The sequence below is a fragment of the Haliotis asinina genome, chromosome 8, assembly GCF_037392515.1.
Source record: "Haliotis asinina isolate JCU_RB_2024 chromosome 8, JCU_Hal_asi_v2, whole genome shotgun sequence".
Taxonomy (NCBI): Eukaryota; Metazoa; Mollusca; class Gastropoda; order Lepetellida; family Haliotidae; genus Haliotis; species Haliotis asinina.
The window spans coordinates 36,655,990-36,669,116 of record NC_090287.1 but is presented as its reverse complement, the minus strand read 5'-3'; the positions used below and the strand labels follow the sequence as shown (position 1 = coordinate 36,669,116).

The 13,127-nt window shown below is 38.4% G+C and overlaps 1 protein-coding gene across 1 annotated transcript; it reads right to left on the bottom strand.

Moving 5' to 3' along the window:
• Nucleotides 1-786: 786 nt before the first annotated feature.
• On the bottom strand, nucleotides 787-13,108 carry LOC137295433 (RNA-binding protein lark-like). The gene is made up of 8 exons (XM_067826800.1): nucleotides 12,852-13,108; nucleotides 10,177-10,311; nucleotides 5,805-5,888; nucleotides 4,897-4,976; nucleotides 4,162-4,185; nucleotides 2,784-3,062; nucleotides 1,798-1,833; nucleotides 787-1,158 (listed from the first exon to the last, which is right to left on the bottom strand). The coding sequence occupies exons 2-8, from the start codon at nucleotides 10,309-10,311 to the stop codon at nucleotides 1,089-1,091; spliced, it is 708 nt and encodes a 235-aa protein (XP_067682901.1). The 5' UTR covers nucleotides 12,852-13,108; the 3' UTR covers nucleotides 787-1,088.
• Between the last annotated feature and the right edge of the window lie 19 nt (nucleotides 13,109-13,127).

The window sequence follows — 13,127 nt, the reverse complement described above, 5'->3', positions numbered from 1 at the left end:
TCTTTAACATGTTCAAGTATATATGTCTTCATATTCGGATCAAGAACGTTTGTTTCAGTCAGTGAGGTCTGAGTGCCAGTTCAAACCCTAATACTGACAGATGTGTGCAACTTACAAATAACAAATTAAAAAAAAAAACCAAGGCATCCTTGACCTGGTGCATGGCAAAACACAAGATTAATAAAGAACCTCCTTGTCCCTTTCCTGCCTCCTGATGCAGTTCTGTAAACAGATTCAGAATACTGCCTATTGTTGCAACGTTTAATCATGAAATAAACAAGGAGCAAAAAGAAGCAACACCAGGGTGCAATGATACGCAACACGACGCATCGCGTTTCCGTTCCTCCAAAAGGAAACATATTGCTACGAGGGTTCGAGATTGTGAAAAATTTAGAAATTTATTTGTCCAAATATAGAAAACATAAATTCAAGAGGTTCTTACCATAAAAATTCTAGAAACGTAGCAATATTACTGCTATCATCGAAAATAACCATTGCAATCCCCATTGGATTATCAGCGAAAACTGCGGTAATTACTCAAAGAAGCTCAAGCGGAGGAAAGTCATATGAAGATGCCGTTCGCGATTCTTTACACAGATGTGTGTCAAATCTACACGGCAATAACATCAAGAAGGAAACAGAATGCTCAAATGCCAGTCATAAATATCATTATTGTATTTAGAAAAAAAATATTCCGAACCAAATTTTCTTACATCAGCTCTCCTGTTTCCTTCAAAACGTACACTGTCTGCTGACGTCTTTGAAAGTATTCTACAAAGATGCAACTGTTGTGACGCAACCGATTTATTTATAACAATAATATACTGAGACAATAAAATATGAGAATACAAAGTACATTAATGTAACTTAAAAGACAATGAAGACTGATGGAACACTAAAAATCTCTTGACACACGAGAATGCTGCAACGCTTCAGGGGACAGCCACGTCAGCGAATTATTTCATAATTTGTGGGATCATGAAGAAACAAAGTCTTTAAACTCTTGTATGACAACAAAAAATTCTGTGTTAAGATCGATTCCATGACGAAACCATTCCCCTCGCACGTCATTTATCCTCGCACTCGATTCAGTAGGGCGCAGGCACGCGGGCAATCGCTGGCGAAGCACGATTTGCCTTTGGTGGCGGCGGCGGGTAGCTGTATATGCAAATAAAAACAGGATTTATACTTCCACTGTATATTACAGAGCTCCAGTAAAGCGTTCAAAGCGATATGAATTTGGCACATTCAGAATTTTTATGAGCGAAAAATTTGGTATCCGATCAGAAAGTCAAGTGGCTGAACGACTTGCCTCAACAATTATCATACTTGCTAAAGTGGTGGATTTGATTAACACGATGCCCCACGTTTCTCTTGTAACAGTTACGAAAAAATGTATCATGACGTCATGCAAAACTCATTTTCAAAATGTCGTCTTTCTTTGTATTTTGTATCATTCATATTACATAGAGGAATATCAAAAATGTTATCTACAAAGTTTGCTAAAATATCTGTTTTATCTCTCTAAAAAATAAACAGATGGGAAACAAGTGAACACTTGTAACATCAGTTTCGAACAAGAACAAGTAAAACAATTTCATACCTAAAAGACCAGTCAGGATCATTTCAAAATACTGTTACTTATGATCTGCCAATGTACACAACAGATATTTATCCTGTTACTACAAATACAATATTGCCATTTATTCAAACTGGTGTAATTGTTTAATGTAACATTCTTTTAAATGTTGCCTTAGACATTCTTTAACAAACATGAAAGACTAGAAATCTCCTCACGGTCTCTCTCTTGCATAGTAGTCGAAGTATGGATCTCTGAAAAACAAAATATACATTCATAGTTTTACAACACTACGAACTAGACAAAGACTGACTCACATGGCAAGGAAAATGTGCATTTGACATGTTTATTGATACATAGGGGTGTTTTGCACTTGAGGATTATCACTTGATCGTAACTGAACAACATCTCTGTATACAGTTTGTTTTCCAACACTGCACTCCGCATATTTCTGCTATGTGGCAGCGGTCTGTGAGTGAGTGAGTGAGCATGATTTTACATCACTTTTAGCAATATTCCAGCAATATCTTGACACGGGACACCAGAAATGGGTTTCACACATCATACACGTGAGGAGAAACAAAGCTTTATCTTTGGCATCATGAGTGAACGCTTTAACCACAAGACTACACAACCGCCTAGTGGTCAGTGAAGATCAAGTCTGAACCAGCCAATCCACTGATATTTTGAGCATTGATCTACTCGTTTTGATACAAAGACGTGTCATCAAAGTCAGCGACCACTTGACTGTAAAGTCCTTGAATATTACAACAAGCAAGGGATGCTGAAGAACAATTTCCACTCATATCTTAACGGGTTCTTCTATTAAAACATACATGACAATTAATACAGTCCTGGCAATAATGTCAAAATTGGTACAGACAATAAAAACTACCTTAAATTATGTGACTTCTGCAAAAGTTTCCGTCCAATGTTATCCAATAAAGTCTCAATTCATATGCTTGTCGTAAGAGGTGGCTAACCGAATCGGGTGGTCAAGCTTGCGGACTTGGTTGACACGTCATCGGTTTCCAATAGATCGATGCTCATGTTGTTGGTCACTGGATTGTCTGGTCCAGGCTTGATTATTTACAGACCACTCATATTGCTGAGTGTGGTGTAAAACTAAACTCACTCACTCACTCCATTCATATGAAACAGTGTCTAGAACTTTTTTTATTTTGCAACGTGTACTGCTACCTACCTTGGGGGTGGTGACCTTCGGCCATAGTATTCAGGCGGGGGTCTGGCATAGGGGTCCCTCTCCCTGTAGTATGGATCTCTTGGGGGTGGGGGAAGGGGGCGTCGATCATACGGGTCAGCATACGGCCTGTATCTATCAATCGGGGGAGGAGGCAAGTAACGGTCTCTGTAGTAGGGGTCATCATATGGATCTCTGTAGTAAGGATCTCTTAGATCTCTGGGATCTCTGTAGGGAGACTTGTATGGATCATCACGAGAAGGTTTGCGAGGAGGTCGGGATCTGAAATGGAAAATTATGCTAACACTATTACAAACTGTAACATTACAGTAAACAAACATTACCTGTGTATTTTACACCATGGTTATTTAGGAGATTCACGGTCATCTGGGAACAAAGTCTGCCTTGACTTAGGTCCCACCACTTTGGTGGAACTTACAATGACAAGCAGGGCTCCTGACACTTTTTCACGCAATTGAGTATTTACTCCCATTTCGGTTTATGTATGAGTAATTGCATGTTTTAAGCCGTAACTAATATTTTGTGTACTCCCACTATTTTAAAGAATTGAGTACTTTTATCCTTATTGGGTAATTAACACTAATAAATACATAAATACAAATGCTTCTGAATAGGCCTAAGATTTTAGTAATTCTTGTGTTGCCAAATAGTTGGAAGGTATTTTCAAACACTTAACATGGAAGTCACGTGAGTACTACAGTAAACTCTGGAGGGTGATTACGCCCACAATGGTATATGTATAACATATAATCATCACTTAACATTTGCTAACACTATTATAGAGTTTGGGCGACACAACAAACTATCACACGAAAGCCAGTTTAGTTAATTGAGTAAAGTATGCAAGCTATAATAGAGCTATTGGGTTTTAGGTGGTTCTTCTGAGTTTTGTACTCCTGTGTTTGTAATTAATTGAGTAAATGTGATTTTTGTTGAGTAAAATGCGCAAATATGCGCCTTATCTGGAGCTCTGACAAGGTTGGTCAAGACAAACCACAAATTATAATCATGATAAATGTGGGATTCAAACCTATCATTATAGGACAGGGGCAAATTCATGCATTTGCACATCCTCTTGTGGTGTTGTCGTAAACTAAGTTTGGGTGCCTCAAAATCCAGTAGTTTGTTAAGCAATGTAGTTTTACATAATAATCCAAGTCAGATGAATGGCACCTAAATTTGTATATCACAGAATTTGTTTTTTGTAACAACTCTATCTAAACACATGACATATCAGAGAGCTGGTCTTGCAATAAATTGCAAATAACAGTACCATTAGGCCATACAAAAATAAAGATGCATATTTCTCTGGATGACAAATTTACATCGATGATAAACAGATGAAAAGTGTTCTACTTACGGTCCTTTAGGGCAATCTTTTGACCTGAAACACATATAAGCATTATCATGATTATTCATACAAATCAATATGAATATACATGAATATAGGATTGTGTATTTGACTTACGAGTGGCTGAGGATTTCAAAATATGACAGTGGGAACATTCTGAAACATTGCTCCATCATATTAGATGATTTGTGAAACATAATGAATGCTTTGCAAAACACAATGAGTGAGTGAGTGAGTGAGCAAGAGTGAGTGAGTGAGCGAGAGAGAGGGAGAGAGAGAGTGAGTGAGTGAGTTTAGTTTAGTTTTACGTCACGCTTAGCAATATTCCAGCTATATGGCGACAGTCTGTAAATAATCGAGTCTGGACCAGACAATCCAGTGATCAACAACATGAGCATCGATCAGCGCAATGGGGAACCGATGACATGTGTCAACCAAGTCAGCTAGTCTGACCACCCGATCCCGTTAGTCGCCTCTTACGACAAGCATAGTCACCTTTTATGGCAAGCATGGGTTGCTGAAGGCCTATTCTACCCCGGGACCTTCACGGGTCGGGAGAGAGAGAGAGACATCATGGTGTGGGATACCAGAAATGGGCCTCCGAATCACATATTGTACCCATGTGGGGAATCAAATTCAGGTCTTTGGCATGATGTGCCAACGCTTGAATCATTAAGCTACCCTACTGCCCTAACACAGGAAGTATCACAGCATAATCCAAATCATGACCACTGACATACATACCAGTGTCCTTCTTTGCCACATCTATAGCAGTCACCCTTCCTTCCCATGCCTGGCTTCTGTCGAACCTTGCTATGTGACAGCTGAAACATATTCAAACAGTCACTGTCAGCAAACATACAGATTGCTAAAGCATGTATCTCATCCTGATCTTATGAAAGTTTCACATTTTTTTTAGTTTCCTTGGCACAGGCGAGTTGACACAAACACAGTATGACACATGACAGTGTAGTCATTTAGCACCCCTTTTCTCTATCAATCATATTGGGTTCCCTTCAACGACCAACTGTCTTTGGCCATGACGTCATTTCTAGTGAGACCTTATCAGTTTGACCGCTGGCACTTTTTCAAAGCTGGACATTGTCACCGGCGAATATTATAAATACTGGTCATTTGTTACTTTTACTGGTCAAGTGATCATGCTTTTCATAGTGCATGAAGCCTTTACAGGATACTGCAATGGATCAATGCAGCTATTTTCGGCCATTTTAATTTCTATTCTAAAGCTGCCATTTTCTATTTGACAACACCTTGATGATACTGTGAAAACGTCATCTTCTTTGATGAGCAATAAAACTGACAGAGGTAACTGTAATATTGATTTAAGAATTAGCCTGTCATAATGATTGACAATCACTGAAAGTAATGGACATTCCAACTTTGTGCCAGTCAAATTCAGGCATATACCAGATGTGGAAACACTGTTTATATTCCATCTGAATAACAGCCAAAATGTTGTCCAGATGACTAAACCTTGAATAATGATTACACTCACAAACAAACCCACCTAGTCTCTTCAGACTCTTACAACAAGCATAGAAGTCTAGAAATCCTTTCTTTTTTTAATCATCAAATATTGCAGAAGGGTGGAAGAACACGACAGTCAAATTATGAAATAACATTCAACTCACTTCAACCTTAATGTTTGATCCTTCAAAGTTTGATCCATCTAGGTTTTCAACAGCAGTTCTAGCTTCATCTGCATCAGCGAAGTGCTACAACAAACACACAAGTTGTTACAACACTTACAAAAAAAATATAAAACTTAAGCTGAAAGAGTACACAACTAATAACATAACCAAACAGCAGAAATGAACTCATATATTTGGAGGTCTTTTAACAGCATCGCTGCCTGTATAATCAAATGTACATTATCCAGTGAAAATGACACGGAATTATTGCCATATTGTATTAGGGATGAAACAGTGTGCTTTTACCATGGTATGAGAGGCATTGTGATATAAGGCCTTTGATTTGGTATATGAGATCATAATGCAGAAAATAAATAGAAGAGCCAAACCTAGACATATTCTGACACAATGACTCAATTTCTAGCCATTTTAGAAAGGTTTAAAAAGGTTAATGAAATGACAGAACGAAATGTGAAAATACCAAATTCTTGGATTCCGTTACGATATACCAAATCATTTTATTCACATTTTTTTTAAAAAGTCAAGTACAAACTAGTGACACACATGTCAATGTGTAATTGTTTATTCAATCAAGCCTACGGTTATCATTGTGATTTTCTCTATCTCTTGGCACCAGAATGACAGATGTCTCTCCATGCCGGGCAAAAGACTGGTACCTAAAACCTTATTTTATTCAAACCACTTAAAAAAATATGGTCGGCACCAGAATTCAAGGGTCAGAATCACATTTTTTTCTTTTAGGTCTAAGCAATCAATTCTAATTCTAAGGAAACATTATATAAGTTGTTTACTGGTCCCTCTGGGACTATGAGTTGAGGTACCCTCCATGTTTGTTTATGCTCCCTTCACCCGAGGGACCAGTGAACAATGTACTTATCTTACCAAACACCTTAAACGAAGAAAATTATAAAGATGTGGACAGAGGATTCACTCGAACGGTTGAAAGGCTGCTTCGAGTGCACAAATTGGGCTGTGTTCTTGGAGAATGCAGAAACTATTGATGAATTAGCGGACACCGTAACCTCTTACATTAATTTTTGTGTGGATCTTGTAATACCTGTCAAGGAAATCAAGACCTATCCGAATAATAAGCGTTGGGTGTCAAAAGAACTAAAAAACCTACTAAATGAAAAAAAGAGAGCCTTTGAAGAAAACAATAAAATCAGGGTGAAGAACGTCCAAAAGGATATTAATCGGAAAGTTTATCAGTGCAAGAATGACTTTAAGAACAAGCTTGAGTCTCAGTTGAAACAGAACGACACACGGCAAGTGTGGCAAGGTGTCAAGAAGATGATAGGATGCGACAGTACTAAACAACTAATATGTGGAGATGATGACAAGACCTTTGCCAGTGATCTGAACTCCTTCTACTCCAGATTTGACTGTCATGACTTCTCCGAAGAAACAAACAGCATACTTAATCAGTTGCCGCAGGAGAGCAATGACATCATCATTTCAGAGCGTGACGTCACCCGTTGTCTACGGAAAATTAACATTCGGAAGTCGGCAGGGCCAGATAAAGTGGACAGTATTGTTCTCAAAGAGTGCCGCGATCAACTGGCTTACATCATCTGCACATTATTTCAACGCTCCATGGATAACCATTGTATCCCTAAGATGTGGAAACTATCCGAAATAATCCCCGTGCCAAAGAAATCCAAGCCATCCTGTTTGAATGATTATAGACCTGTAGCACTTACGTCCGTGTTGATGAAGTGTTTTGAAAGAATCGTTCTCAGCTTCCTCCTCAGTGACGTTAGCCACAAACTGGATCCTCTCCAGTGTGCCTACCAGTCACGGCATGGAGTAGAGGACGCCACACTGAGTCTCCTTCACAGAGTGTATGAACACCTTGAGAAACCACGCTCCTACGTTCGCATCTTGTTCGTTGATTTCTCCTCTGCATTCAATACCATACAGTAAAATATTCTCCTTCAGAAACTTCTTGATCTCTCCGTGAACATTACTATCATCAGGTGGATCTCCAGCTTCCTTTCCCATAGAACCCAACGTGTTAAAGTCAACAACGTGCTTTCTGACGTCACCCCTATCAACACTTGCGCCCCACAAGGTTGTGTACTCTCCCCAGTACTGTTCATTCTGTACACCAACGACTGCAGGAGCGCTACAGATAACTGTTCAGCAGTCAAGTTCGCTGATGATACTGCACTAGTTGCTCTCCTAACAGACTCTGAAGAAGGCTATCGCTCCGAAATCACGGCATTTACAACATGGTGTAGCAGAAACTTCCTTCAGCTCAACACTAGAAAAACCCAAGACATGGTAATTGACTTTAGGCAAAATTCATACTGTGCCCCTTTGCTAATCCACAGTGAAACGATAGAGACTGTAACTGAATACAAGTATCTCGGAACTATCATAGACAGTAAACTCACCTTCTCCCACAATGCCGAGGCTACATACAAGAAATGTCAACAACGGATGTATTTTATGAGAAGGCTCAGATCTTTTAACATTGACAACACCATTTTGAATATCTTCTATAACTGCTGTATCCAATCTGTTTTATTGTTCTCTGTTCAGTGTTGGTTCGGTGCCCTCTCTCTTCAAAACAAAAACAAACTGCAAACAGTTGTAACCACCTGTTCAAAAATTGTCGGCATGAATTTGCACCCCTTTTGTTATATGTATGAGAAGCGTGTTTTAATGTCTGCGAACAAAATCTTATCCAACCCGTCTCATGACCTACATTCTTGTTTTAAGCTTTTACCTTCTGGACATAGATACCTCGTCCCTAAAGTGCGCACAAAGAGGTCCCAAACATCTTTTATACCCGCTAGCATTAAACTTTTAAATGAAGGTTAGACCTAGCCACAACGGTAAAGGCATCTGCCTACCAGTCTCTTACAATATACACTGGTTATCTTTCTCATGCCGTTTATTCATTTGTGTCTCTTTAATGTGATCGAGTCTCTTTGCTTGAATTGTTTTAACCATGCTGTATGCCTCACTGTTGTGAAAGGAATTCCCTTGTCAGGCAATAAAGTATTATTATTATGATGTGAATTTTGAACTGTTTGAAGCATGGGTATTGGATTGTACACTTCAGCCAACCTGTGTGAATCAAACGATTCATATCTTGCAGTTTTTTCCTGTACTGTCTTAGTAAAGTCACCATGATGTAATTCCCATTCATAATATTCATAGGGACTACATTTGAACGTTTGCCAAAATTTATTGGAATGCGAGGCAAACTTTTTCACAGCCAGCACTAGACACGGTGGACACAAGAAAAACAGATTTAGAGCTATCACCCTTCCATCAATTTGCATTTGTAAAACATTGGTAATAAATTGGTAAAACATCGGTAATTTCCATGCATCATGCGTAATGCAATGTTATTCGAGATAACTACCACGAATGAGTTGCTATTGGCAGCAGGGTGTATTGTAACACACCTCGCTTCTACATGGGGTGCATTGAAAATAATAGAAGAGTGCTCAGCCAATCAGACAGCGTCATTTACGTGTGAGGTAAGAAAATTTGTTTTGTCTGCTGGTAAATGTTGAATTCAGTAAGTTTTCACTCATATGACAGTGCTTTTCTTTTAAATAACTGAATATGGACCAGACAATCCAATGACTGACATCATGAGCATAAAATTAACATATGAAACTGGGGTATAACTTTAGTATAGGCATACATGTCTACTAAGTAAGCAAGTCTGACCACCTGAACCAGGTAATCACCTGTTATGACCAGCATGGGGATATTGAAGACCAGGCATAAGCTGTATCATCATGATCATCACTGGTACTGGACACATGCATGGGGTGAGTGAGTGAGTGAGTTTAGTTCCAAGCCGCACACAGCAATATTCCAGCTATATGGCAGCAGTGTCTAAATAACCGAGTCTGGACCAGTCAATCCAGTGACCAACATCAGGAGCATCAATCTGCACAATTGGGAGCCGATAACATGTGTCAACCAAGTCAGCGAGCCTGACCACCTGATCCCGTTAGTTGCCTCTTATGACAAGCACAGTCACCTTTTATGGCATGGGTTGCTGAAGGCCTATTGTACCCTGGTACCTTCATGGGAAGGGACTATGGCAGTAGTGTTAGTTTCAAACTTAGTAGTTTCAGAAATGACTTCAACTATATCTTAGGCATAAATTGGTGTCTACACTCTGTAGGTCCATGGATTTACACCAGGATTTCCCTTCAATACTGAAGTCCACTCTATACATAAGTCAAGAGTTATAATTTAAAGAAAAGTTACCTTCATTTTAATATGCAACCTGTTCAATACATAAAACTGTTGATGACACTGTAAACGCTTTGTCAGTGATTCAGGTGATCAAGTGAATAGTGTTATTCCAGTTACTTACGATAAATGCATAATTTCTGATGATGTCACACTCCACGACACTTCCATATGCCTCAAAGATTCTCTGTAAATGGATTTTGGAGCATGATTCTGTGAGGTTACCAACAAACACCTTTGTAGGTACTTTGCTTGACATCTGAAAATAAGTAAAATAAGAAATAAGTAAAAAGCAAAATGGCCTCCAAACCCAAACATTTGTACATAACATTCCAACACAAACACATCAATCTTGAGTTTTGTCTCCTTATATATGCTGAGTTTGATCCAAAGCTCACAAAACGATGATACAAATGGAATGCACAATATTACCAGTTTATTACCGCCTGTTTAAGATACTGCAGTGTAATACTTTTACGGCAATATTGCACTAGTGTAATACCGCTTGACGTATGACGTCAGAATGGTTCAAAGTTGTGACGTCACAATGCTAATGCCGATGTCCCAATTTTACTAGACCTTGCTTGACTCGCGGAAAGCTGAGAGTAATCACATTGTACGGAATTTCACGGCAGTTTCTGTCAATTTATGTTGGCGAGTAATAAACAGAATACTAAACTCGCTTCCGTGAAATATCACTTTAATTAAACTCGTTAAAGATTTAGTATCAAACTCGCTTTCACTCGTTTGATACCAAATCATGAACTCGTTTAATTAAAATGGTACTACACGGAAGCTCGTTTAGTATCCTCTATTTACCTAATGCTCTTTATAAACAATATGCATTGCTATATTTTCTTCTGGTAACGTATATTCGACACAAAATGTTTAATGATTACTTCTAGAGCGTAAGTCACAATACATTCTCACTTTATTTCCCAACATGTAAATTTGCAATTCATTGACAAAATGGCCTACTTCATATGGTCTATTATACATAGTATAAGACAAAGAAATAGGATAGTACTCTTAAATAACCAATAGTATTTTGAGATTGTTACTATCAGCTGCCTTAACATTTCCTAGACCCTCAGTATGCAGTAGAAAATAGGACCTGCATGAACTGTTGTGCCACTCAATTTCAAAATGTTTACGTTCAAATGTGCACAATACTAATGGCAATAATCATGATTATGGTTTCAGAATGGCAATACTTTGCCTCCTTTTGACATATTTGTCAATATACAGCACTTTCACTCATTGTTGTATGTCAGAACGGATTTCTAAATATCATTCACGTGTAAAATGAGTTAGTGAGGAACACATTTCTTCCACTGCCTGATTGTTTGGATGCAGTTATGAGTCTGCCCGAGCGAGTCATAATTTTGGATAGGAAACATAGTCACATTAACTAAATTTATGCTTACTGTAAATGTGTCATTCCAATATTACTTTCAAACCGTCTTTCTTGTGCTCCTAATAAAATCCATGATGGAAATGTGAAAGGAAAAAATTGATGCGACAGATGTAAAAGAACATTTTAGTAACGAAATATGGTGTACTGGTTCTATCACTCAGTCAGAATCAGCAGCTAATGCTATGTTTTCTTATTTGGTAAATAAACAGACAATTGTCACATACAAAAGATTATAGCTAACTGTGGTTTACATAGATCCTCAAATGTTTAAAATGCACTATGATAGTTGACACTACATATTCATTTCGAGAGGACTGGGTGTGTGCCTTCACCAACGTTCTGAAAAGCCATCCACCAAGTAATGATGAAGGGGTTGTTGTCAGTACAGGTACTACAGAAATGTTCCCCAGGTGCTTTTCTTTATACAGAAATGTATCCTAGCCGAAGTAAATGTACAGAAACGTACCCAGTACCCTAAATAGCAGACGAGTACACTTTTCTCAAGCCCAAACCAAAGCCAGTTTGTGGCATTGTTCCAGATCGCCTGACTTTGAGCGGTTTCTGGGCATTAAAAATTGTTTTATTCGCCTTATTTCAAACAAAATCGAATATGGAGCTGATATTTTACAACTGACCATGCTGACAACCAAAGAAAGGTATATTGTTGTTCGTGACGAAAAGTCACAATGGTCACTGCCATGCATAATTTTTGACAGACAATATGTGTTCCAGAAACTGGTTCAGCGCTGATTGCGATGCAGAATGGGATCGTCCTAGGGTACGATTCTTTACAATTACCATGGTTAGGGTACACTTCTGTTTACAGAGAGGTACCTGGGGTACATTTCTGTAGTACCTGTGCTGACGACCCCCTCAGCCCAAGTAACTACAATATAGACATAGCATAATCAATGTAGGGTCAATGTAATATACTAAGCAATGGATGTAGTTGAGAAAAAGTAGAATAGCGTTTCTTACAACCCACACATACATATCTTAGTGTATTATATTGCGGTTTTTCTTCCGTGATCTTTTTTTTTTTGTCTGTGAGGCGTGCGACTTTCTTTCCCCAAATCACTGAGAGAGCTCTTCTTATGTACAAGCAACTTTACCACAATTAGAAGTTTTGAGCTTTCATCGACAAGTCATGCTTCCCTTATTGATAATACTATTTCGCTTCGTCAACTCTCTCTTGCATGTGCACCAAACCCTCCATTTTGAAATCGGCATGTGACAAATTTCGTTAAATTCTCGTAATTCGTGATCATCGAGCACGTACCCTTCCACATACATTATCAAGTTATCCAAACACACTCCTTGCGTTTAACAATAACATAAATAAATCATATGTGAATGGAAATAATTGAAATCATAATATTTACACTTCTGTCTTGGCTTCTCGATCGATACTGACGCTTTGTTTGATAGCGCCTCCTGTTGGAAGAGCAAGGGAGCTAACAATATTACAAGGCTTATTCAAGTTATTCAACACATTAGTTATACATATGTTTTAATGTTAGTTCTGTTCAGATTTTATGCTCACAGTCGCATGACTACAGTAATTATTCCCAGGGACAAATGTTGTTGTTGACCTATCTAATGCTCGCAGACCTTTGTTATCCTTTACCATCCATGGAATAACCAAATATTTTGGTAAA